The sequence below is a fragment of the Aythya marila genome (assembly GCF_965140915.1).
Source record: "Aythya marila genome assembly, chromosome: 10".
NCBI lineage: Eukaryota > Metazoa > Chordata > Aves > Anseriformes > Anatidae > Aythya > Aythya marila.
Window position 1 is genome coordinate 13779197 of NC_139051.1, and position 26246 is coordinate 13805442.

The following is a 26246-nucleotide window of genomic DNA, read 5'->3' on the forward strand; positions in this document are numbered from 1 at the left end:
AGGGACAGTGACACTCCGACATCTTGTACAGGATCGTCCCCCGGGACAGCTCTGGCAGTGGAGGCACCCACCAGAGCGATTCTTGGTGAGGTGGCAACCTAACACAGCTGCACGGAGAGGGGTCGGTGGGAAGAAGCCGAGCCCGGTGTCCCCGGGGCTGAGCTTTCCTGTGCTGGCCCAGGAGGTGCATGAGCATCGGTGGTTGCAGCAGGCAGCGATAAGCAGCTCAGCTCCACTTAAGCCGGCAATCGATAGGGGATTAATTTGTGTCGAGAGAAATGTGGGCTACAAAGGGAGGGCTTGGTGGGATGGCGATGGACGGGACACGGGGATGACTGGCAAATGCTTCATTCGCGTCACCCTTCAGCGCTCAGCCACCAGAGGCCATCAAAATCACAGAAAATCATCAAAATCAGTGATAGCAGAGTGCTTGTGTTGGATGCTGCTGTGGTGGCTCGTGCTCTTCGTGCTCGAGGAAGTTGGCTTCATTGGGCTTGGCCATGGTGTGCCTGGAGAGCAGGGCTCCTGTGGCCAAGCACGTGGTGGGGCTTGGGCTTGTGTCCTGCTCCTCCAGAGCAGATTTTGGAGAAAGAGCTGTCATCCATCCTTTCCCTGAAACTGCGTTTTAGGCCCTGTAAAACTGAGAAGTGGCACTGAAGGAGGCCATCACCCCAAGAGGCACGGGGCACTTGTTCCCTGCCACAGGCCAGAGGAGAGGTGCCTGCAGCCCGCACCTTGAGCAGAAGCACGATGGAAGGAGCAGGCCTCAGGCCGCAGGTTGCGTGTCCAGCACACATCCAAACTCCTTCCGACCTGATACCACAAACGTCTCCACAGTGTTGATTCCCCCATGGAGAGGACTCAAGAGCAGGGCCTGATCTTGTCTGCCCAGGAGCTTGGGAGGGGCAGAGCTGTAAGGTGCCAGGACCACACTGGACCTTCTGGCCTGTACAAAAACCTCCTGGTGGAGGATACCACGGAGGCTCAGAATAACCGAGGTGTGCCCGTGGCCTCCCATCGCTGCCTGTGTCGCCGGTGCCCCGGCGCTGAGCTCTGCGGCCTTGGGCCTAGCAGCATGGTGGTGGCCGCAGGAGGCTGCCCTGGGTTGATCAGCAGGGAGCAGCCTTGCCTGCCACCCAGGATGTCACCTCCCGAGGGGCTGTGTGCCACCAACACGTCCCAGCCCTGCCGAGAGCTGGGAGGCAGGGTCTGGGGACAGGGCATTGCCTCCGGACCAGCTGCTGGGGTAGGCGAGCCACTAAGAGGCCCAGCAAAGGCTATTTTTTTGCAGCTGTTGTATTCCAAACTGTAGTGAAGTCGGAAGGAAATAGTACTGTGATGGTTTTTTCTTTCCTACGTGTTTTGTGCTGATACTGCACATGTAGAGCAGGGGGTGAAACAAGCCAGGTGCTGCTCCCAGCTCCTGTTTCACCTTGTTTTACTTTCTGGGGAGGTGATGGGGAATAAAAATGTTATTCACTTTTCTCTGAAAACTACTGACATTTTTCACCCATCTCTAATGACAGAAGTAACCTTTCAGTGTAAGCTTGTTGGAGGAAAACAGTTATATTGGATGCTTTGGTATTAAAATTCTGCTCCCTCTGTTTCCTCTTCATGCATTTTGTGTCTCTCCTTCCTGCTGTTATTTCCACACGTCCTCTCTTTGGCCAGCCTATCCAGGTGGTGTCAGGAGCCTGAGGAACATTTCAAAAAGGCAGAGAGAGAAAGAGAAAGCGAACAAGAGCAGCGGTGAGGTTCGGTTTATCTTAGATAAACGAAAGACACGAGCTCATTCTGCTCGCTTGGGTTTGACGCTACATCAAGCAACAGCTCAAATTCGTGGTAGGAAATTGTAGACCTACCACAGAGATACTGCACACATTTAAGCTCCCGTCCTCCTGTTGCTTTGTATATACATTGTCTGCCTGATTTTAGGATGCAAGTAGAGGCGTCTACAACAAATAATATAAAAATCAATAGCACGGGAGCTTGCAAGAGCTCGTCTGATGGGTCTGCCTTTCTGCAGGTCGGGACTCCAGGAGAAGGCATCCCGGTGCTCTGCTCCTGCAGCTTCCTGCGTGGCATGGTCCTGGAGGGTGACACGTTACCCCGGGATAAATGATCACACCCTCGTGTTCCAGTTTATAAGGTAGCAATCAGATCAGGTCAGGTTTATGATCCACCTAGCTTATTACTATCTCCATTAGTAGCTGGTAGCAGATGTTTGGAGAGAGAAGGATTATTACTCTCGCAATGCGTACTTAGCTGGCAGATTATTGAAATTTCTTTCTAATCCTAAGCAGTTACTTGGGAGGTATAAATCCTTGAGTGATAGCACTTGCATTCCTCTGTACTTTGATCTCAGCTCGCATAACCAATGATGCTCTCCGATTAATCTGATTTTTGTTCCTTAAAAAAAGTCTCGTGTCCTCGACATCTCGAGGCGTTGAGTTCCACAGGGAGCTATGTTTCTTGTCATCAGATTTGAGCGTTTCAATCACTGAGCTCAGAGGTATCTTCTCTGTTACGTGGGGGTTTACACCTCTCTTTAAAACCACTTTTTCCTTTAAGAGAATCAAATCCCCTGAATCTTTTCTGACTGTTGCTACCCGAGTTCCCCCGTGCTCCGAGCAGCTGCTGTTGTTCTTCTTTGCCCCGCGTCTGCCTCTTCTCCCTGCTCCGCACGAGCAGAGCCACACACTGTCACAGATGAGGGACCCACTGATTTATAGGCCTACAGGCTAATGTGACACTTTTATTTACCGCCTCTTCCTGAGCACAAACTAGTGTCTTTGGACCATCACTTCCAGTGAGATGTTTGTGCTCCAGAGTGCCTCGATCTCTTCCTTGAAAGGTTGCAGTTAATTCTGAGCTCCATCACCACGCGTGATGGGTCCTAATTGTTGTTCCCAAAAAGCACTGCCTTGGATGTGCTTGCCCTGGGTTTCATCCTGCTGCAGGGAAGAGCATGGTTCGAGGTTTGTTCGTGGTTCAGGGCATGAGGAGACCCCAGCAGCTGAGTGGTGCTTTATAACCATAAGAATCTGGGTCCAAGGAGCTGAACAAATGCAGTTTCAGAGGTCCTTGGAAGAAAGGCATTGCCACAGGTTTCCTTGTGGAAAATTTTCACTCTTCCTCACATTCTTGGTGTTTTTTTTTTCTCCTTTCCTCCCATTTGGACAACAGAAAATTAGGATATGACGGGGAAGGTTGAAACAGATCAAAGTGGTTCTAAAGACTGCAAACCCAGCATGGCCCAACACTGCTGAGGTGTGTTAAGAGGAGAAGAACACCAACTGATGGTGTCTTGTCCAGGCGAGGTGGCGTAACCCTCGCTCTTCCTCGCTGCTGGCTCTGGGCCCAGTTCCTGGCAGCGTGCTTCCAGACGGACACAGAGAAATGACAGATGGACAGAGGGACAGAGAGAGCAACCAGAGGATTAGAAAGCAAGGGCCTGCTTGCAGATATTAGAATTAAAGGTTTGTTTTGTCGGGAGAAGGCTGAGGTAAAACACGGTAACAGCCTCCAAATACATAAAAGGTTCCAGTTGCAGGGAAGGAGAAAGTAATGAACCGTTCTCCATGCACGCTGGAGATGGGATGGGAAGTAATAGGCTTAAATTGCAGTGGGAGAGATTTGCCTTAGATATTAAGAAAAACTTGCCAACTGTAAGAGTAGTTAAGCACCGGGATAGATTGCCTGGGGAGGCCGTGGGAACTCCATCACCGGCAGTTTCTTGAAAATAGGTTGGAAAAATACTCACCTGGGAGGGCTTGGTCCCGCTCGGGCACGTTGTGGCCCAGTGGATGGACCCCAGAGGGCCCTTCCTGCCCTGTGTTGGAGGTTCCTGCAGGCAGCCCGTGGCCACAGTCAGTCCTGCCATGTAGCACTGTCTTGTAGCTTCCACGGGCTGTGTCTCCTGCATGGCACTAAGCCTTTTGGTGTTTTCCTTTACGTTCATTCCATCCTCCACTTGCTAGCGGCAAGCCAGCAGGGCAGTTTTCTGTCTGCACCCGTGTCTGAGGGTCTCAGCTTTCACCTGGGTAAATGCATGCTCCTTTCTGCCAAGATTTTCAGCCACGTGAAAGCGGGACACGCACACATCCTCGTGTGTGCTGGCAGATCGGCACCTCCATGCTTCTCTTGCTGTGAAACCTTTGCGAGCTGGTGATATCTTGACCTGGAGGTTTCTTCTGGCTCCAGCTTTCCAGATGCTTGCACACTGAGCGAGAAACACACGAGTGGCCCCGCAGTCAGTCCAGCAGCAGCAGGCAGTGGGCAGGACGCAATCCTTGCAGCAGGAGGTGGGGTCCCTGCGCTTTCTTTTTGCTTAGCTGCTTGCCCAGCACAGCCTTCAGCAGGGCTCGGGCAGAGCCACATCTGCAGCACTTATTTATATATTTTTCCTCCCCTCGCTTCTCGGAGAAATCAATTCCATTCCCCCAAACAAAGGCAAAGGCCTTGAGGAGATATTGATCTGTGGCAGAGCCGGAGAGGGGAGTATTTGTGACACAGAGATGCTCTTTTGTAAGTAAAAGATAATTACCAGATCATGGGGACACTCGCTGAATGGGATGACATTAAATAGGCATCAGGGTGAAGGGCACTGGGGCTCTGAATGAAGGATTAAAATAGCGCTCTCCTCCCCGCCGGCAGCAGCCCCTCCTCTCCGCTTTCCCCTGCCCTTGCTCTTTGTCCCACTCCTCACCCCTCACTCTCCTGAAGTCCCCCAAATCTCCCCCATCCCAGCTCTCTGCCCTCTCCCCCGGCTGCCTGTGCCCTGTCTGCCTGCTCCCATCCCAGGCACGGTGCGGCGCTGGCCCCGGCGCACCCACCTTACCCCTTCGCCCATCTCTGGCTGGAGCTGACGGGTCACTGTTCCCAAAATCAGGGTGACCCAAGTGGCTCTGTCCCAGGGAGCTGGGGAAGGAACTGCCACGTCCACCTGGCTCAGAGGGAGGAGGCATTAACATTTAGAGATGAGTATCAAGCAAGGAAAAGGGTTTATCCAGGTACGGCGAGGGCGTGGACACATTTTACAGTGGGTTGGGAAGGGCTCTGGCTCATCCCAGTGCTCTCAGGGTCCTGAGAGCCTTCGCTCTCCTTGTGTGAGGCTTCAGATGGTGCCAAGGGACTGCACTGGGGGGTGAGGCAGAGGGAGGGCGGCAGAGCCACGGCACGCTGAGGGCACAGCCGGATTCACAGTGCAACGTGGTGACAACTGGGAGAGCCACAGGCAATCGAGTCTCCTAAATTATCACAATGCAGTGCTGCAAAACAACCCAAAATGTCACAGCACAGACCATCCCTTCATGTTTACACTGCCAGCAGGCTTTTACTTCCTTGGTAAGACACCACAAACGGATTGCGGTGCATCGGGAACCCCAGGTGGGATGAACCGCCCTGGGACGGGCCGCTCGGGACCGGAGGGAGCAGGGAGGCTCCATGGGGACATCGGGAGGTGACCGTCCCACCGCCGGGTCCCAGCCAAGCCCCTGCCTGCAGCCGCCTTCAGGCTGGCTCTGCAGCTTCAGCTGCTGCGGTGCTTTTGGCTGTGCCCCTCCCGGGCAGCAGTTCCCCATTTGGCACTTCCTCGGCTCCCTGCAAGGCTCGGGAGGCAACGCCGGAGCGTGAGCGAGGTGTCCAAGCAGCGAGCCGTGATTTCTGCGCATCCATCCACCAGCAGCTCCCTCGCCCAGCCCTGGCCTCGCCGTGTATTAAGTGCCTGCCATCAGCAGGCAGGAGCTGGCTTCGCAGCCCGACCGGCACCGTGCAAAAACAACGGAGCGGGGAAACCTTGTGCCTTTAAAAGAAAAAAAGGGGAAAAAAAAAAGCCCATTACCATTATTGAATAAAATACCAACAATTTAAAAAAAAAAAAAAAACTCTTTTAAATATTGTTGCTGCATTTCCAGCTGTTAAAATCTTCTGTATTTAGTTATCATAATAACAAAATGCCGAGGCTGATTTGAGCAGCGGGGAGGCAGCACCATTATTCAGAAGGGTTTTAAATGATCGGGTTTTCTTCGGCGCAGTGGTGCTCTCCTGCCTATTAGAAGTCCCTTTGTTGCCTCGGCACCTCCGGCCGGGGCGGCGGGGGTGGCACGGCGCGTTGGTGGAGGGCCCTGGCGAGCTCTTAGCAACTCGGCAGCCCCCGGCTTGGCGGAGCGGCGAAGGAAGGTGCTGTGCCGCCGCGGGGCTCCTTGCCGCGGGGAGAGGAGGAAGCGGTGCCGCTGGCAGGGGTGCCAGCGTGCAAACGCCTCGAAGGAGACCTGCAAAAGTTCCTGCTCGTGGGTGTTGAGGGAATACAGCTGTCGCTGGGAACGTTGCGGCGAGTGCTTAAAATAGCAGGAGCTGGCCGGCTCCATTTTGCTGGTGCGGCGCAGCAGCGGTTAGGAAAGGCTGGGCTCTGCTGCTGGCACGCGCTGCTTGCGACATCTCCTTCATTTCCTTCCTATAGAAAAACGCTATTTTTGTCCCATCTCCCCAAGGCGCTGAGGCTTGGCAGAGGCGTTAGGAAGTGCAGGAGGATGCTCAGCAGCATCTTCAGCGGGTGGGCAGAGGCGGGCGGCTGCTGCAGGCGGGACCACGCGGGCTTTGCGCAGGAGGGGCTGGCGGGCACGTGGGGAGCGTGTGGGCACCCATCGGGACACACACTGCAGGTGGGGACCGTGGGGAGCAGGCCACGGAGCTCAGGACAACGTGGCTCCATCGGAAAGAAGAAACCTGCCCCAGCCACCGCTGCTCGGTGACACCCTTGCTGAGGATGTGCCAGCTTCTTGGTGCTGGGAGATGGCTGCTCTGCGTGCTCAAGCCCACGGTGCCTCCAGGCAGGGCTGGAGCCCCAGCAAGCCTCAGGAAGGAGCGAGGCCGAGGGAGGACACGGCCTGAGCCTCCCAACAGCCTCCTGGCAGCTGCCCGGGCACCCGCAGGCCATGTAAACACGCGTCCCCATATTGTCCCCAGCCTCCGCGCCGCTGCGGCGTGTTCCCCAAAAGGTTACCTCCAGCGAGCGGCGCCTTGTGGGTAATGAGATGCAAATTGATAGAGAGACAATAAGGCTGTCTTGTGAGCCGTTCCGACGGGGGCCAGTGTTTAAAAGTCAGCCTGATTGCCTCTCTGGCAATTTGCATAGCATTAACCGGAGAGATTTTCTTTTTAAACTTGAACTTTTTTTTTTTTCCAGAGGTCACCTCAAACTAATTACATCTCCGAGGCTGCTTTACAAAAGAGGTCTCTGTGGATGTGATTACAGGGTTTGGAGTGTAAGGAGGAGACTTTCCTGGCATGGGGAGGGGGGAAGGCCCCGTCCACGTGAACTCGGGCAGCTTTTCGTGCCTGCTCGGAGGCCAGTTAACAACAGAGCCCCGCTCACTGTTGTCGGGTCCGTGTGGGTGCCGGAGAGCAGCACATGGGAGGTGAGAGCAGCAGGGCTGGAGCACGAGCACCCAGAAGGGCTCCATCCCCTCCCTTGTCCCCTCCAGCGAAGGCACAGCCTCCTGCCTGGCTTCTTCTTGGCAAGTTTGGGGACAGGACTGTGCCCTCCTGGGACATGCGGTGAGCGAGGGCTGGCAGAGCCAAGTCCTGGTGTGTTTGCACCTTTTCCTTCACCGCAGTGGAGCCCAAGCAGGGTTTTTGAGGTGTTTTCTGTTCAGCCCAGATAAACGTGGGCCGGGAAGTCGCCAGCACCGCGCTGGGCCAGGGGAAGGCCTGGGCCTGGTGTCGCGGCAAAATGGCTTCCCGGCCTGCCAGCCGGCAGCTTCAGCACAACCGATGCGAACGTGTGGCCAGCCACAGCTTTTACGGAGCCGCTCTCATTATCGGGCCTGTCCTCAAGACATGAAGCGCGCGTTTGGTGCTCAGTGATCCCGGGCAGGCGTTGGGCGGCCCCTCCAGCTGGCGTCTGTCTGACGGGGCCGCGGTGCTCAGCCCTGCAACGCGCAGCCCCCGTAAGGCAGCTTGGGCGCGGCGGTGGGTTTGAAGAGCCAGCTGGACAATTTTATGACCATTAATATCATTTGTAGTTATGCCGGCCATGACTATGATACAAATAATTAAATCTCATGCTTCACGGCGTCAGCTGATCGCTTGCTGCAGTCGGGAGCGAATCTCCGACGTGGAGCCTGCGCGCCTGGTTAACTCCAGGCGTGGGGCTCGCTCTGCACTCCCCTCCCTCGGGGCTCCTTCCTCACTGCCCTTTCTCCTGGCTGCAGTCGGGAGTGAGCCCCAGGGATCCTGCTCTCGTCCTTCGCTAAAGCACAGCAAGAGAGGTCGCCACAGAGGCCCCTTGGCAGGGTCTGGTGCGGCCGGAGGCAGGCCCACGTGAGTCTGCCTCGTGCTCTCCATCAGTGCCTGCCCGGCGTGTCCCCAACAGCCCGGCCAGCTGATGCCGGGGCCCTGACACCTCTCCAGCTTCCCCCAGTCCTCCCAGCTGCTGTTTTTGGAGGTGCTGGAGAAGCAGCTTACCCCGTGATGGCAGCCCCGCTCAGGTGGCATTGTGTGCCCCCACCCCAAGGTCCTCCGGCCTCTCATTCGTTTGCCTCCCACCTCCTGGCCATCCCATACCCTGCGTCCTTGGGGTCTGTCCTGTGGGCTGCCTCAAAGCATTTGTCATTTCCCACCAAGCCAGCGTGTGGCCATTGCCTCCTCCTGCAGCAATCTTCAGCCTCCTCCTCCTCCTCCTCAGCTCCTGAAGAAGCTCCCCCTTCCAGCTCCCCTCGGGCAGACCATCTCCTTCTCCCTGCCATCCTTCCCTCCTGAGTTTCAGCATGTTGGCCGAGATGCCAGGCCATGGAGCAGAGCTCTCTGCATGCCTGTCAGCAGTTCCAGTTCTCTTGATGTTTTCTCCATCAGCCCCGTCCCGGGGGTGTCGAGCTGGTTCCCAAGTCTTGGGGACAGAGGGCAGGTGCGTGGTGGCACCTGGGCAGCTCCAGCCCTGCTGCTGCGATGGCTTTGTGCCTTGGCGAGGGAACTGGGGTGGGGAAACGGAGCAGAGAATATTTTTGTATTTTTCCTTCTTTTTTTTTTTCTTTCTCTTTCCTCTTTTTTTTTTCTCTCTTTCCTAAAGATTGAGTATAATCAGAGCTAATCAGAAAATTATGAGCTGTCTGATTGCTGATTAGATTCCTAATGTTAATATAGTCAAGAAGCCTCTCTTAGTGTTGTATTTTAAGAGAAGTGTAAAAATAACGTCTTAGGAGAGAGTCGGAGCCGCTGGAGCAGCAGGGAACCCAGCGCTGGCTCCAGCGTTTCACCGCTGGGAAGAAATCTGGGCTGGCAGGGAGGGAAGGGACGGGCAGGATCCATCACCAGGCACGCTGGAAGGGGCACAGGAGTGGGCAGTGCTCGGTGCTGCTCAGCACCATCATTGCTGCCCATTCTGGTTTCACAGGTGTGCCAAGCTGTGCAGTCTGGCCACCCATTTCTGAGCTTTCCACTGCTCAGTGTCCCCGTGCTGGTCCCCAATGTCCCCGTGCTGCTCCTCGATGTCCCCGTGCTGCTCCCTGACGTGGCTGGCAGGACTGGGCAGGCTGAGCCTGTGCAGGGAGCTCACCCACGCTCCTTTCCGAGACGCACAGGATACTCAGTGCCAGCCGAAGACCCGGCCTGTAGGTTTGCAAGCATCCCCCAGCAGTCCCCATGAATGGCTGAGCCATTGCAAAAATCTTTAGGGCATCGCAGGAGCAGAATTAGGTGGGGATGCTGCGTCGTGGATAGAAGCCTTTAGTCTGGAGAAGACCTGTAGGACCATCAGGTCCAGCTGCCACCTAACACGACCACGTCCACCACGTAACCACGTCCCTTAGCACCACACCCACACACCCCTTAAATCTTGCAGGGACGGTGCCTCTGTCCTGACCCAATCCCAGTGCCTCAGCAGCTCTTCCATGCCCAAATTCATCCCGGTACCCCATCTAAACCTCCCCGGTGCAACTCGGGGCCGCTTCCTCGCATCCTATTAGTTACCACCTGAGATAACAGACCTGAAAAAACGCAGCGTGCTTGTGTCAGGCACAAAGGAGCCGGGTCTCTGCTGCTCCTCACCTCTCCTTTCTGCCTTTCCACCTTCCCTCTGCAGCCCCCAGCAGCACGCACGGCGCTCACTCCCCGGCTGAATGGCAGGCATTGTGCTGCGGCACAGCGATGCCCCCGTTAATCAGCTCCTCTCCATTCAGCGCCTGCTCTGCCTCGATTCATCCCGACGGCGGTGCCGTAGGACGGACCGTGCGCTGTAATTGTCCCCCATTGTCACCGCTTAATAACTTAGTATGATGTTATCGCAGGAATTGTTATGTGGGTTTTTTTTTTGCTAACTTTGATGAATTATATTTTGTTCTTAACGCATAATAATGTATTTTAAAAAATCAGGGAATGGTGAAAGGAGGAAGAAGTTAGCCAGAAGTCTGCTCTAATTGCTGAGCAGGTTCAGCAATACCAACGTCTGCAGCCTGCGGCTGGGCTGCTTTGGCTTCCAGGAACGGGCCTCTGCCTCCATGGGTGGGACGGGCAGAACCCCACCAGGTATGAGCAGCTCCCAAGCGTTTGCCAGCACCTCTGGGCTTACAGTTCCCAAATCTTCATCTGGCAGGGGAAGAAAAAACCCGAATTTACGGCAATAAGTAGAGGGAGCCGGCTGGCTACGCGCAGAGCTGCCCGGCTGGGAGGCAGGGGAGGGCCTGGGATCGGCGAGGTGGAAGGCACGCACCCAAATGAGTTTTTCCCTGTAACACATGTCCTGACCTTTTTTAAAAAATGAAATCCATTTTTATTAATTTTTTCTTTTTATCACATTCGGCCGTGCAACATTAAAGATACGGCTGCAGAAAAGGTCAGGAAACGTGTAGCTGTTGAAATCTTGTTCCGGCTGATGGCTTTTCCCTTAGGGGAGCTCTCCTGCTCTTTTCTCCTCCCCCAGCCTGGTCTTTAAAGCACAACGTGTCAGGGTGCCTGCGTTTTTAGGCTTAGCAGTGAGGCAGAAATGCATGCCTGAAGCGGGACCGAGGGGACGGCCCCGCAGGTCCTGAAGTGTTTCTGTGTTGAGGCTCATTGGGGAAATGCCAGAGGAGCATCGGGGCTCGGGGGAAGCCAGAAAATGGAGAGGCCTGGGGTGAAGCCACGAGGTCGCAGCTCCCTGCTTGGTGTTGGCATCAGGCCCGGCCTCATCCTCAGTGGGGTTTGCTCCCGCTTGGCTCCTGCTTGTCCTGGCCCCCCGAAGGAGCTGGTTGTGCGCTGCACTCACTGCGCTGGAAAAAGGCAGAGTTAACCCAAAGCTGCTCAGTTTTAGGCTGCGGGTGAGAGGATTTGTGAGTGGAGGGCCAGACCAGCGATGTCCCTGTGAAGGCCGTGGGCAGCCCATGCCGAGCAGGCAGCCGTGCACGTGCGGGGTGCCCCGGCTTTCTGCAGCCCGCACGTTTTCGCCGTCTCGCTTTGTTTGCAAACCGCTTAATTAGCCACCCGGCACAGGCAGAAAACGCTCGCAATTATTTTGAAAATGCCTCAAAATATTCCTCGGCGCGGCTAAAGCAGATGTAGGGTGTCAGCAGGCTGATCGGAGCTCCGGGCGGTTTGTTGACTGGTATCTCACACGCGCCAGCCCAAATACCTCCCGGTATTCATGGCACAACCTGGTTCTGGCAATCGGGGGCCGCAGAAGGGGAGCCACCAGCATCATTTCAGGGAGAGCTCGGCTAATCCACAGCAGCACAGGCCAGTGCAGCCGTGCTGCGTTCCTAAAAGCGATCCCGAGGCTGGCATCCAGCTCCAGGATGTGGGATTTGGGGTCAGAAGGGCTGGGTTTGGTGCCGGTTCCCTTGCTGGGCCCTGTGCCGTTTTGGTGCCTCCTGTTCCCAAACAGCCGTTCCCCCGAGCTCTAAGTAAAATCGATTTTTAAGTGAAACTATCTTTTATAATTGCCGGTGAAATGCCTTGTGGTTCTGGTAATGGATTTTGAACTGTGACAAGTCCCACTCGATGATCGGAACTGCAGCTCCGCGGATTATTTGAATGTGATTTAGGGAGCGTCGCTGGGCTGAACGGGCTGGAGCTGGAGCAAGGAGGGGCTGGGGCTGGCGCTGGGGTGACACGGCGACTGGCACCAGGGACCTCGGGCCATAAGAGGGGCACCCGCAGCCCCTCTCCCCTCTGCGGAGCCGCTCAGGGCTCACGATGCTCGTGCTCAGCCCTCAGGAGCACGGAGCAAATGGGCGCAGGGCTCCCCGTTACTGGGCACTCTACAAAAAAGTGGGCGAGCTTCCAAGGGAACTTGGTTTCCTTCTCTCCATCAGGTATTCCCCGAGGCTTAGGCAACGAGGATGCCTGATTTGCCTGAGTCCTGTTTATTTTGGGACACCGGTGAGGTGACACGAGGATCCCCCTGGCAGCTTGCTGCAGCAGCTCCATCCCTTTCTAGCCCCAGAGCTGGGGCTTCCTAGCCCCTGCCTTTCTAGCATCTAGAGCAATCCGGGTGATGGGGCAGAGGCAGGGCTGCTCCCTGTCCTTGGTTTTGGAAAGCAAACATCTGCACTGGTGGAGGATGGAAGCACTGGGAGGGCAATAACGCAGAGGTGCTTTTGAGGGCAGACAGAGCCAAAGAAGAGAGGCTGCGCCAGGCTCCGGCTGCACGGGATGCCGGTGTGGCAGCACTGCCCTTCTGCCCTTGAAGCTTTTCCATTTGCAGGAAGTTCAGCTCTGTTCCGGAGTCCTGGAAGATGCTTTTGGGGTAGGAAAAGCTGGGCAGTGCTGCTCTCCTTTTCCTCCTTCCCAGCGCTGGGGTCCCACTCCACACCCTCAGCACGGCACAAGCACGGAGATGACTGTGCCTTCGCCTCCCTCCTCAGGTGTCCGTGCCCAGCTCCTCGCTCCAGCTGCTGCAGTGCTCCGGTGAGGCCGGTGCTGGTGTTTGGTGCCTCTAGAGGAAGGGGAGCAGGGGAGCAGGAGCCATGAGAGGTACTGAGGCGATCAGCACAGCGGTGTCTTCAGGGCTCCTGGTGCCACGGATTACCTGTGCCAGGTCTGCAGCAGCTCCAAGGCTGGCAGTGCCCTGGGTTTGGGCTTGTGGCCCTTGCAGCAGCACGAGGAGGCTCGCTGGTGGCCTGGGTGGGCTCTGAGGAGGGCTCACCACTGCACCAGGCCCCAGCGGTGAGCACCAGCTGGGCTGGGAGTTAGATTTGGAAGTCCTTGAGGTATTGGCCACCTGCTCTTTGCTGAGCACCGTGCCTTTCTTCGCCCTCCGCCAGGCAGGAGAGTGTTGGCAGCCAGCCCCAGCCCCATCCCCAGCCTCCCGCAGGGGTGGGCAGGATCTGGGCATGAGGGGAGGAGAGAAGGGCTCCAGCCACCCCGTTCCCTGCCAGCACGGCCCGTGCTGCGTGGCGGAAAGAGTTATCGACAAACAAGTTAGGGCCGTGAAAGAGAAATGCTGCCGCGCTTTGTGGAGCCGCCTCCCTGATCAATACCCGGCCGTGGCTAAGCCGGCTGCCAACTGGATTGCAGATGATGGCTGCTGGGGTAATAAGAGCCCTGGGATCAACTGTCTCGGAGATTATTACAGGATGAGATGCTTCGCTGCCTCGCGGTGTTTACTGAAGATTTATATTCCCTGGGTGTGTATCGGGGGGTTGTCTTCCTGTGCTGCTTGGCGATTTCGGATGGGGCACACACCGTGCCGCTGCGGGGCACGCGGGGTTGTGGTGGCAGTCGCAGTTTGGGGTGCCCCAGGCGTGGAGGAGAGGCGTGGTGCTGGAGGAGAGGCTTGTGCCGTGCTCCTTCCTCCGTCCTGGGGGAGAACGGGCTGCCAGGATGGCTCCCGGGGCGCGTTCCTGCCTGGGCTGGGTGTTGCTTGGCTTCCTCTTGTTTGCTTTGAGCCTTCCCTTGTTAACCTTTTCCCTGTGTTTTGTTGCTTTTGGAGGAGGGCTGTTACGGCGCGACGCGCTGCGAACCTCCGCGGCCCCGCGGCGAGGGGCTGTTTGCGTCTTCAGCACGGATCTCTCCTGCCAGCTGTTTGCTCAGGTGCTGCAGGTTAATGCACTTCGTGCCGCTCCGGAGGCGCTGAGATGAGGGTGATAACTGAGAGCGGAAGGGAAAACGAAGGCTTAGCAGCAGCTGCTCCCCACCGCAGCAAAACCAGCCGCTCGGTGGCTCTGGGGAGAAGTCAGAGCTGGGAAAAGCACCCCAGGCTCCCCTGTGCACGGCGGGGAGGTAAAGAGGGTGCGAAGCCGCATTTCCCAGCCTCTGCTCACCTTTCAGCTGGTGCTGAGCTGGAACAGCAGGAAATGCAGCTTGGAGCGTGTTTCAATTCCTTCCCATGGGCAGCGGATCGCAGCGTGGGTAGATTAATCTGTCTAAGCCTCCAGTTGATGTGTTTTTGTAGGGCACAGCAAAATGAGCAAAAATCCTCAGCCCCCCTGTCCTACCCCAGCTCCGCAGCTCCCCGGGAGCCTTAGCACGGGTGTGGGTGCTTTATTTCCTTGGGGACGCGTGGGGCACCGGGGTGGCACTCCTGCTGTTCCGCTGCTTGGCCACCCATTGCAGAGGGTTTGCCGTAATCCTGCTCTATAAATCCAGCCTTGGCCTTGGGGCTCTCCGTGTAGCTCTCCAGTCTCTGCTCGGCTGCCTCCCGAGTTAAATCCACTGAGCTGAGCGAGTCGGGAACATCCTGGGCATACTTATGTGCCACGACTGGGCTGGGAAGAGAGATGTAGCGGGGAGCATCGGGCCCTTCTCCTTTGGAAAGCCACGGGGCAAGCAGCAGCCCCCACTGAGCATGAAGGCGACCGGGGCGCGATGGAGACCCTGCGGCACCTTCCCCCCGCAGGCCCCCCAACAAACAGTCACTGTCGGGATCTTGAGAAGGCAATCCCTTGCAAATCTCCCGCTGGCCTTTTCTGCCCGGCAGAGCTGTTTCAGGTCAGTATTTGCAGCCCCTAAATCTCCTCTCCGTAGCCCTCGGTGGCTCCTCGGAGATGAACCGCGCTCCTCAGAGTGCGCCGGCCGGGGCAGTGCAGCCTGCTGGCAGTGTGGCCCTGTCCTCTGGCCACGCTGGCAGGTGGTTCACTGTGGTGTTTTTGGTATTTTTGGTAATTCCTCTAATTGTTCCTGCTGCTTGAACCGCACAAATAACAGCCACGTGTGTCCATGGAGGACATGGGACGAGCACCGACAGGGAGCAGCGATGCCACTGGGGTGGCGGAGCCCCGCTGCTGTTTCAGGAGCCAGTTTCCATTCACCCGCTGGCCGTGTCTGCAGGCAGGGCTGTGCTCGGGCTGGGAGCACGCAGGAGAGCCCAGGGCACACGGCACTTGCTGCAGCAGCGCTTCGTGCCTGCGAGAGAGCAGCTTTCGGTGGCCCGAGCACCCCGGGCATCTGGCAGTCCCTGCACGCAGCACGGCTGGAGATGGACCGATTGATCCGCAGCACTTGACAAATAATGATTTAATCGTTAGTAAGGATTAGAAATAATCCTTCAGCTGTATCGATCACGATCACATTATTCACGATGAACTATTCCCCGAGCCTGCCGTCGTGGCTGGCCCCACCGGGCACCCCTCGCATCTTGGAGAGCTGGAGGGGGACAGCAGTGGGTAGCAGAGTGGCAGTGCCAGCCTCTCCCTTCCCTCCTCGAGCTCTCAGTCTCCAGCACCATGTTCCTCTCCCCCTGGAGCCAAAGGAGCCCGTGCAGGGCTGGCACAGCACCCTGGTATAGCCGTGCCACCCTACTGCCAGCTCCCCTATCCCTATAATGTGCCGGTTATCCAAAAAAGAACATCTGGATTATTTTCTTTTATTTTTTTGTAAACAAAGTTTTGTCCAGATCGACTTGACAAATTAACATTTTCCAGTGGAAAAATATATTCCGCTGAAGTGCCTGTAGCGGGTGCAGCAGTCACTTAGTGCACCATTTGCAACACTGCAGGCACTTCGCACGAGGCAATGAATAGTTAAAGATGTCCATAAATCTTCCCCGGGCCCGCAATAAACAAACATGCTCTTATCAAGTATAGAAAAATGCATATTTCATCACTGCTGCCTTAAATGCGACTCGGAATAAATGCTCGCCTTTAATCAGCCATCTCAGTGTATAAACAGAGCACAAAAGCTGCTGGGGAGGGGATGCGGGATTTGGGCCACAGCTTTTGCTAGCTTGGAGCTGCAGGGCGTCCTGCACACCACACGCCAGCCCCCCGGGGGCAAAACCGCCCCAAAAGGGAGCGATTCCTTGGCTTTTCTGCCTGGCCACCATGTCCCTGATCCTCTCCTCGCAGCGCCCCGAGCTGGAGGCGTTTAACTTCAGCACCCAGCCCATAGCTGCTCTCCCCCCGTGGCCGCCAGCTGTTGAAAGCAGGCGCTTTGGAAATCAAGATGAAAAAAAAAGGAGATGAAATGAGGAGGTTCTGACCAGCCCGGGCCGAGATTGCGCTGTGATGGAACACACGTTCCCGTGCACCTGATAAGAACAAGCCCTCCACGTGCCAAGATTCACATCTCTGCCCGCTCGTCCCCTGCCCTTCGCTGCGCTCCTGGTGCCTGGCGGAGGTGCTGAGCGATGAGTTGGCAACGCCGGGGTCTTCTCCCCTCCATCGTGCTTGGGTCTGGCTTGGCTGCTTCTGCAACTGAGCCCCGGGGCTGTGCCAGGAGCTCTTTGTGCTGGGGCTGCTGCCCCGCTCTTATGGGATCCTGGGGCTCAGGGGGTGTCAGTAATTTGGGGACCCGCCGATGACAGCGGTGCCCGGGGAGCGAGGGATTAGCGCTGCAGCAGCGCCGGCAGCAGGGCGCATCTGGGCTGGCTGCGTGTCACCACGATCCGTGAGCTCTCTCGGGAGCCTTCTTGAGATGACACAACGGCCTCGTTAGCCTCATGGCTAATTAATGCCGTACTGATCAGCCGAATTGAGGTGGTGCAGCCCTGAGCGAGTTCAGGTGGCAGTGGTCCTGCTGGGAATGCCGGCTTGCTCCGAAGCGGGGAGCAGCACAGCCCCTTGAGCCAGGCAGCCCTTCCCCAGGCACTGCTGCCTGCACCATCTCCTCCTGCCCCAGCCACGTCCCCTGCTGCCACCGGTGTGCCCCAGCTCGGCACGGGCACTGCCCAACTCGTGTCACATTCTCCACGCTCACTTTTCCTCTCTCTCTTGCTTTGCAGAGGCTGGCCAACGCCGCGGAGAAGTTCCAGAAAGCCCACCACTGGCAGGACAACATCCGGGTAAGGCTCCGGCTCGCTCGCCCCAACCTTCCTTCCACTTGCCCTCCTGGCCCCTGAGCTCCCCGAGGTGCTGGGGACGCTCACGGTGACACTCACGGTGACACTCTCCATGTCCCCTTCCTGCTCCCTGTCCCTCGGCCCTTCCCTCCTTGCTCCCCCTGATTTTTAAAGCGGGTGCTGCCCGTGCCACCTGGACTGCCCTGCCATCCCCAGCCCCAGCCCTAATGAAAGCCAACAAAGCAGTTCTGGTGGGAGCAGGCAGAAGGTGAAGGTTGAGCAAAGTCAAGCATTTCGGCGTCAGGTTCCAGGGAGGGGTTTTCAGGGTGGGAGCAGCCGGCCTGGCGCTGGCAGAGGGCAGGGGCTCACGTGCCAGCCCCGCCTGCGGCACCCGACAGCAATGCCAGGCAGGGCTGCTGCTGGGGGAAGGAGCAATCTCGGCTGGGAGAGGGAAGATGTTGTTTTAATGATTGCATTTGACTTTGTAATTATGGCAGTGATAACGCTCAGCGGGAATCTGAAGTATTCTGCCTGGAAATGCTCTCAGATTCTAGCAGTAATACAAAAGGAAGGAAAGATTGTTTTCCTTTCGGCGCAAACGGAGCCTACAATAAAAAAAATCCGAGCCACCCACCCCTTCCTCTGGGTTGGGCCGGATCCTGCCCTGCCGCGGGACCCCCCTGCAGTAGCCAAGGGGCCAGCCCTGCTGCCGGGTCCTTTTGGGGTGCTTTGGGGTGAGTGCTGCCCCTGGGAAGGACACGGCTGTCACCACCGGGTTCCCAAAACACATTCCTCTGTGTGACGAGCCCCACACTTGGTCACCAGTGGTGTTTGTCAGAGGAGGAACCTCTTCTCCTTCACTGCGCCGGTCCCTGCGTGTGGCTGGGGCTTTGCGCCTGCCCCTGCTGCTCGTCCATCACCAGCAAAGGGGGTTTGGCCAAACGAGAGTGGTTAGATGTCTCCACGGGACTTGCAGAGCCGAAAGTGGAAAGAGAAGTTGTGGGGGAGAAGAGAATAGGACCTGAAGCCAACTCCTGCTCTAGTAGACTCTCCGGCCGTTGGTGAAGGCAGCCACGTCAGTGTCTCTTGCCTCAGTTACAAAAGGTGAGGTGTCCTCGCTGGCTGTCCCGTCCAGCAGACAACTGTCATTGGTACCCACGGTCACCAAGGCCTTTCTGCGTGAAAGCGCTGCCGAATTCCTGTCACTTCTTGCCTGAAGATGAGTGGAGGAGACATTAAGACATGGAGACACGCTGGTGAGACATGGAGATGTGCTCACCAACTGGGTGAGCACAGCAGCTGGGGTCGGATGCCCCTCCAAGCTCGGCAGGACCATGAGCCCTGGAAGAAAACCTCCCCTGGGTCTGTCCCTCAGCAGTTAAGCAGGTTTTAGCCCAAATTTCCTCCCATCTTACACAGAAACGGCTGGCTTGGAGTTGAGATGCTTCAGGTCCGGGCGAGGTGGATGCTCAGTTTCCAGCCTGGCTGCTGGAAAACCCACATTTGGCGCCGCTCCTTCTGTCAGGTTGTTTGTCCCCAGAGCCACCCGTGCTCAGGGCAAGCAGAGCCGAGGCAAGGACACCGGGGTGCTTCTGCTCATTCCTGCAGGAGCCGTGGGTGGCTGCCATGCCACAGGTCCCCCTCTGCAGCCCCAAATCGCTCCCTCTCCTCCCAGGGCGGTCTTGGTGATGGAAAACCACGCCAGGAGCAGCCGCAGCGCTGGGGAGCTCTTGGCTCATTTTGCCATTCACGGCACAAACCTTTCAGAAATCCACTTTTGCAGGAAAAAAAAAAAAATATTTTTAACAGCACCGCTTGCCACCACTTAATCAAGGTAATTAGGAGCGAGTCACCCAGAAACAATGTGCGGCGATGCGTCACCGCGGAGCTCGCCGCAGCTTTATCAGGACAGCCCAGAGCAGGCTGGGGCGCTCGATGGACCGGCGGCTGGAGGGCTTTGCGAGCCACCAGGTCGTGCGTGCCACCTCCCGGCCCTCCGCATCCCTCCTGCCCTGCTGCAGCCGGGGCTGCGCCGGGCCCTGCCGCGGGGACACCCACGGGTGACGAGGACCGCGCAGCGCCCGCGGTGTCACCGCTGGCCGCAGCTCTCCCTTCCCCTCGCAGCGTGTCATTTTATAACCCCAAGCTGGAGTTTATGACAGATTGCACCGAGCGCGGTTATTTTTGTGTTTCCATCTGAATGCGTGACGGCAGATGCTGAGTGTTTGCAATGCATTAGTGCTAATGGCAGGACCATTAAACATTAGAGTCGCTCGCTGCAGATGGGTTGCTATGGAAGTTCAGGGGAAAATGAAACAAGAGCAGGAGCGCAAACGGCTGCCAGGCTGCTTCCAGCAGTCGCTCAGAACCGATCTCTGCACGCAAAGTTTCTTTTCCTCGCTGGTGCTGGCTTTTTGGTTTTCCCCCCTGCGTGCCCCTCCCAGACCTCAGCAGCAGGCGCAGGAGCAGCGGTGCCAACCCCCCCCTGCCCTGGCCGTGCTGCCCCTCGGCCCCCTGCTCAGCCACCTCCTCTCCGACCCACTCTGCTTTCCCTCAGGGCTTTCCCTCGGGGCTCGGGTGCTTGTCCAGCCCTTCAGACCCTTCCCAGCACCAGCAGCCCGGTCTCGGCTCTGTGCATGCACAGAGCAGCAGGCAGGGCTCAGCACCATCCCTGCTGGAGGTGCCCCCCCGAAATGAGTCACAGCTTGGGACTGATTTTCCCTGCTCCCTCAGCTCCCTCTTCCTCTTATTTTACCATGCAAGGCCAGAGCTCGCCCACGCCTCGGGGTCCCCAGCCTGGGCGCAGGGCGGTGACCGCCAGCCAGTGGTGGCAGCCGAGCCTGTGGGCACAGGGACCGTGGCCAGATCTGGAGGATGGAGTCAAAGGCGCAGCCTGCAAAATGCTTCTCAGGGCAGCGTGGTGGCACCGTGTCGGTTTGCTGGGCGGCCAGAGCTATTTGTCCCTTTAAGGGACACTTAGACACTGCAGAAAGCCAAGCCCACGTTTATGTGCACTTGGCAGCATTATATAAATTGCCTTTAAAAGTTGACTTCTTTATAAGCCATTTTCTGCTTCATAAAATGTTTATTACTGTTGTTTTTCTCCCAGTTCTTCTTCCTCGCTGCATTTTTTCCCTGCTACACCAGAAAGCTCTCCTCTTCCTCCTGCTGCCTCTCTGCCTCCCCTCTCTCCCTGCGTTTCAGGTGCAACGTGCTTCTTTTGGGCTCCATCCCAGTGGCAGGGAAATCATCTCAGGATTTAACTCCCCTCGCAGGGCTCGGCACATTTCAGCACCACGTTCGCTGTGCTGTTTTGTCCCTGCTTCTCCGAGCGTGTGATTTATGGGACAGCTTCCCCGTAACAAGCCCACATGCCACCCCTTTATGACGGGCGTATTTCCCAAGCAGATTCCCACCTAGCACGCTCGCCGAGCCGCACTGGGCTGACGTGATGGCGTAATTTACACCCAGTGCTTGCCATGCTGCGGGTGAGGACGTGGGGGATTGTGCCACATGCACCTTGCCTGGAGGCACCAGGGCTGCTCCAGCGACCTCGATCGGGGCGCTTGAAGGGGTCGTTGCCCTGCAGACCCTTTCTCATGTACAAGCACTCGCCACCTGTTGAGCTGCAGGTAGAGCAGGCTGCAAGAAGGGCTGTCAGAAACGTCACTGTGGGAAATGCCATTTTTATTTCTCCAGCAGGGTTTTTCTTCTCCGGGCTTTTGCTGCCCAAAATGGTCCCGCTCGGAGCCACCGAGCAGCTCAGCCACAGAGAGGCACAGCAGGCATTGGGCAACCAAGCAGCAGGCTTTAGGCACGGGGTGAAGCACGGCGCTTTCTGCTCGGGGTAGGTTTGGGGTCGCTGTGCCGTGCCGTGCCACAGAGGTGGCAGAGGGAGCCCAGGCCTCCCTGCAGCCCCGCGGTGCTCCCTCCATCAATAATTCCCACGTGCAAACAAGGAAGCAAATAACAAAGCCCAGATAATTTCAAGCTCCATTAGAAACGAAACTCAGGGGAAAACGGGATCACTGTTTGCCAAATGGGGAAGGACAGGATGAATAGCAGAGATTTCTCTCCCAGGCTCTCGGTGGGGACTGCAGAAGAGCCCGGCACGGTGGTGGGGGAGCGCGGCTGGGTGCCCCACTCCGTGCCTGCACCGCGAGCAGCAGCCGTGCCGCGCCGTGCCGAGAGGCTGCTGGCTGTTTCTCTCTCTCCCCCAGTTTGCTGTTTTCCAGGGCTGCACCAGGCTTGGCGTTCAAAGCCTCCTTAGAAGGGCAAATGCAAGTTCCTTATCCCCGTTTCATTTTTCTCCTCCTTTAATTACAGATCCTACTTATCGGCTGAGAACAGAAAGATCGTCGCCGTAACCTTGCACTTGCCCTTGTAGAAGGTTTACCTAAAAAGTTAGAAAATAAAATCAAATACTCTAATTTGCAGTCGTCTTGCCATTTCAAACCCAGTTTTCATTACAGCACAGAAAGTGCATTGAAGCTGTGTTTATAACCCCCTTTTAGATAACAAATCACATTTTCTTTTGGCTGGCGAGTGTGTAGAATTGATATTTTTTTTTTCAGTTTAATGGGTTTGTGTGTTCAGGAATGATCTCCATCAACTGAGAGTCTTTATTGTGTTTGATATAATGTCAGCTTTCATTACGCTCTGAGAATTACTGTGTTAAAGCACCAACCTTGCTGTAGAGCCATTCTGGCCGAAAGCAGAACAAGAAAATCATTCACAAAAAAACGCGGGGCCGCGCTGTTCGCTCTCCAAAGAAGTGGACGTGCCTCGAGGGGCTCCTCTCACCCTGTTGGTGTGGGATGGACTGTGCCGTGGGCACGCCAGCTGCCAGCTCTCCTCTGCACCACGCCGTGCCATGCCGTGCCGTGCTGTGCCGTGCCATGCTGTGCCCCACGGGGCAGGGTGTCCCGGTGCCCAGGAGGGGAGAGGCAGGCAGCATTATGATGCCTGCTTCCACCTGTCCTTGGGAATGGGCTGTGCTGCTGAGTGCGCTAAGGGGGCTGGCATGGAGGGGCCTGCGAGGGGAGATGTTCTGGTGCATCCGACAGCCCGTGGTGGCTGTGCCTTGGCAAAATCACAGAATCACAGAATTTCTAGGTTGGAAGAGACCTCAAGATCATCGAGTCCAACCTCTGACCTAACGCTAACAGTCCCCACTAAACCATATCCCTAAGATGCATCACAGCGTGGAAAATGAAGGGCGGCTGTGAGTAATGCCCCGTCCCTACCCTGCCCCACACACCACCGAGAGCTGTGCCAAGCGCCGGGGGCTGGCTTGCGTAGGAAAGGTGCATCTATAAGCAAATCCTGTTGCTATTTCTGTGTGCTTAATGGGTCAGGGACACAAAGAACTCTGTAAATATTTACTGCCCGTTATAAATGCTTATGGCAGTGGAAGGAGCTGTGTGTGAGCGGAGTGGCTGGTGCTTTGCGGGCTCACCAGCTCCCTTTGCTCTCCCCAGGCGCTGGTGGCACCGGCCCCGGGCCAGGAGGGCCGGGCTGTGCCCAGGTCTGAGCAGCCACCAAGCGCCAACACCTGGCCTGTGAGGCTCCAGCGTGTCCTGGGTCACGGCACAAACCGTCCCCATCCCCTGGCTCCGTCTTCCCCACCGCCCTCTGAGTTGCTCCTAGCAGCCTCAGCGGCAAACCGCTGCAGGATTTGGTTCTTCCCGAGCTAATGAAGTCTGGAAAGAGATTTCACGGCCACAGGGGTCACCCACCCGTGCTGCCTGGCAGAATGAAACCCGTAGCTGGGGGGCTGAGAGGGACCAAAGTAAACGCAGCGCAGCGGGAGCTACCTGCACAGTCTCACTTAGGAGCTGCAGTGCCCCCAGGGCTTAGGATTAGCAGAATGACCCTTACGGGACACCAGCAAGAAATCCAGAGGGGGACAGCAGATCCACGGGAGAAGGATTAGATCAGCTCGGGTGAGAAAAGCTGGAGAAAGAGCTACAGAGCCCAGCATGAGCTCAGGTGTCAAAGGCTTCAGCTGTGCCCTCAGCTACTGCAGAAGTGATGGTGGAGGCTGTAATTCGCCCTAGTGAGTGTGGGGTGCCCAGTGTACCCACTTTGACCAGGCACTGCTGCCCTGGGGAGAGGGCTGAGCCCATGGCACGGGCTGCAAAGCACCCAAAGCGCCTCGTCCCTGTTAGGGCAGTGCCAGCTGTCCCACAAACACGAGCCCCGCAGCTGCAGCCTCCATCCCAGGCTTCTGTGGGATGGAGGCTGCAGCTCCATCCCGCAGAAGAGACGTGCACCACTTGCCACCTCGCCGGGCTGATAACAGCGCGGCTTCAACCCCGCCGGGCTGCAGCGCTGCCATCAGAGTGCTGACCTTTCCAGTGTTATTTTTAGTTGCTGGAACTGTGAAAAAAAAAAAAAAAAGTCCTATTTCAGTGCCTGTGGAGGCTGGGGAGGAGATGGTGCCCTCTCCCCACGGGCTCTCCACTGTGCTGGCACCGGAGCCTTTCCAGCCCTGGTCCTTGTCCTTGTGTTTCGGAGCTCAAACCTCCTCTCCGAGCGCGTGGCACGGCTCGCAGTGCTGGAACAGCATCCTCTCGAGCAGCTGGAGAGAAATCGGCTTGTAGCTCTCAAGCAGCTCACAGGCTGCTTTAATTAATTAGCTTCTCGTGTAGGGGCTGAGCTGGAGGAGCGGGAGCACTGGGGCTGTTCGGGAGGACCCAGGGGAGACACAAAGGGCCTGGGTTCCCCAGCAAGGTGCTGGCCCGGGGCAGCCCCGCAGCCCCGTCCAGGAGCGGACCCCAAAATGTGAGGGCTTGGTGCCGGCACCCTGCTTCCTGGGTGGCTTCACCAGCTTGTGCAGATTGCTCCGTGATTGCGCTTAACTCCCAAGGTAATTTCCAGGTACCTGAAGACTAAAATTACCCCGTGCTTCTCCCACAGCGATGCTCGCAGTGCCGTCACGCAGCTGGTGTGGGGGGTGACGGTGGAGCACACGGGCAATTAACCCAGTGCCTGCCTCCCCTTCACCAGTTCAAACCAGCAAAGTGCTCCTGCACAGGCTCATTGGCAAGAGGCGAGGGCTCTGCCTGGGGGCTCTCACCCCGAAATCCCTCAATATCTTCCCCCACTTGTTTTCTTTATTGGTATTTATTCTGGAGGACTCCGGAAATACCAGTGCTATTTACACAGGCCGTGTGCTTGATTTAATGTGGACCAGAGGAGGAGGAAGAGAGGATTAGGTGAAGAAGAAGAACGTGGCTTTAAAGGCAAATATGAAGGAGAGGAAATTGTGGGGCTCCCTGCTTCCCCTCGGGAGATGCCAGCATCCCTGGGATGGCTGCGAGGGGCACGGGATGGGGTTGCAGTGACGCTGGCTGTCCTGCACAGACCTCATCCGAGGCATGGAGCGGGGACAGGAGGGCACCCGACTGCTCCTGGCGTCATCAATGCCGTGGTTTAGGACTCCCCAGCCATGGGGGAGGTCCCTGATCCCCAAGGACCAGTGACACCGGGGCCGGTTCTTCCCCTCACCACCACGGTAGCGGGGCCGCCGCGTGCCAGCGGGGAAGGGAGCTTTTTGGAGGAGCCGACGGGAGGTAAAATGAATAACAAAGCACCTTCTGGATGGCTGTTGTTAGTCACACTCACTTCTGATTAAAGATCATTAGACATGAAATTAGCTCGTTTGTGTTACGGGTCTCCCAGGGGTTCCTTTAATTACGGCGTGCAGATGGCCGCAGACCTGGGGGGACGCGGCGCAGGCAAGGGGCAGGGGCGTGCGCGGGGCCGCGGCGGTGCGAGGAGGGTGCCGGGAGGCCATCCGCAGAGAAATTAATTTTTTTCCCTCTTCTTGTTGTTGTAAACCCCTCAGCATTTCACAACAAATCACAGATAATTAATAAGTACATTCCCTTAATGACTAGGCTTTTTAATAGCAGAAATTGGAAGATGCTGCTTCGTGGTGGGTTTTTTTCTTTCACTTTCCCCTCTCGGCTCTTCCTTATTGCGGCAGTCGGAGCCGGAGGGGCTGCAGAGGAGGATGCTGAAGCCAGCGTTGGCAGTCCCCATCCTGCTGGGGCGTCACCAGGAGCAGTGAGCCAGGGTGCTGAGCGTGCTGGGGACAGCCACGCTGTCCCCGGTCCCCAGCTCTGGTGGCACGGCCACCCCAGGCTTTCCTCCAGCAGCCACTAGGGGCTTTGCCCCGGCCTCACTCCCCTCCTGGGTGGCTCAGCGATCTGCCCCCATCTCCTTAAGCTGGGTTTCCATCCTCCGTGGCTGCTCTGAGCGTGGCTGGCTTGCCTCTTTGATAATAGCAGTGCGGAGCATCGCAGGGGAGAGAGGTGGTTGTGCACGGCGGCTGCTGCGGGCTGCTGGAGCAGCAGACAGACGTGTCACCCCCCCATCGCCGCCTGCCTTCACGCTCGCATCCCTGCACGCAGAAGAGAGCCCCCAAGTGCCCTTTAATTACCCCTTTTGATGGGAGATGAAATTCTGTTTTGACAGTATTACCGCTCCCTGAATTGCCTGCCTCTTTATGAATGTTATCAGCTGCCTCACGTCCTAGCAGGCAGGCAAGAGTCTGAGCAGACCTTTCTGCCTAAATAGCTTCTAAATACCCCAAATTAACGACGCGCATTTGCGTGGAAGCAGGGATGCTGCTCGCCAGTTTCAGGCACGCGGGAAGGAAGGGACGGCCACCCCGCTGCGCTCCTCTGCCCAGCTCTGCCGCAGCATCCCAGGTGCGGGGACGCTCAGCCGTGTGCCACACGGGTGGCACCGTCCCGGGGCTGTTTGGCCACGCAGGAGGCAGCCAGGTCCTCGGAGGGCAGGCACAGGACATGGAGGGTCCCAGCACTGTCCCCATCACAGCCTGGGGCAGGCGGTGCGGTGTGCCCAGCGGTGCGGTGGCTGGTGGAGGCGCAGAGGGATGGGTGAGAGGGAGCGGGGGCGGTGATGGGGACCCCCGGGGGTCCTCCCGCGATGGGCACTAACCCAGCTCCCCCCTCTCTCTGCAGGAGGAAGACATCGAGTACTACGACTCCAAGGCAGACACGGAATACGTGAGTACCGTGAGTAC

General features: G+C 57.2%; 1 protein-coding gene across 2 annotated transcripts in view; it reads left to right on the top strand.

The window, feature by feature from the left end:
- Positions 1–26246, top strand: part of CACNA2D2 (calcium voltage-gated channel auxiliary subunit alpha2delta 2) — a 169772-nt gene that overhangs the window by 116767 nt on the left and 26759 nt on the right. Inside the window, exons 4-5 of one of the 2 annotated variants that reach the window (XM_082768358.1) lie at positions 17132–17191; positions 26185–26238. In XM_082768358.1, the coding sequence (XP_082624484.1) occupies positions 17132–17191; positions 26185–26238 (114 nt within the window). The remainder of the gene's footprint in view (positions 1–17131; positions 17192–26184; positions 26239–26246) is intronic. The other variant, XM_082768359.1, reaches the window with a different exon arrangement.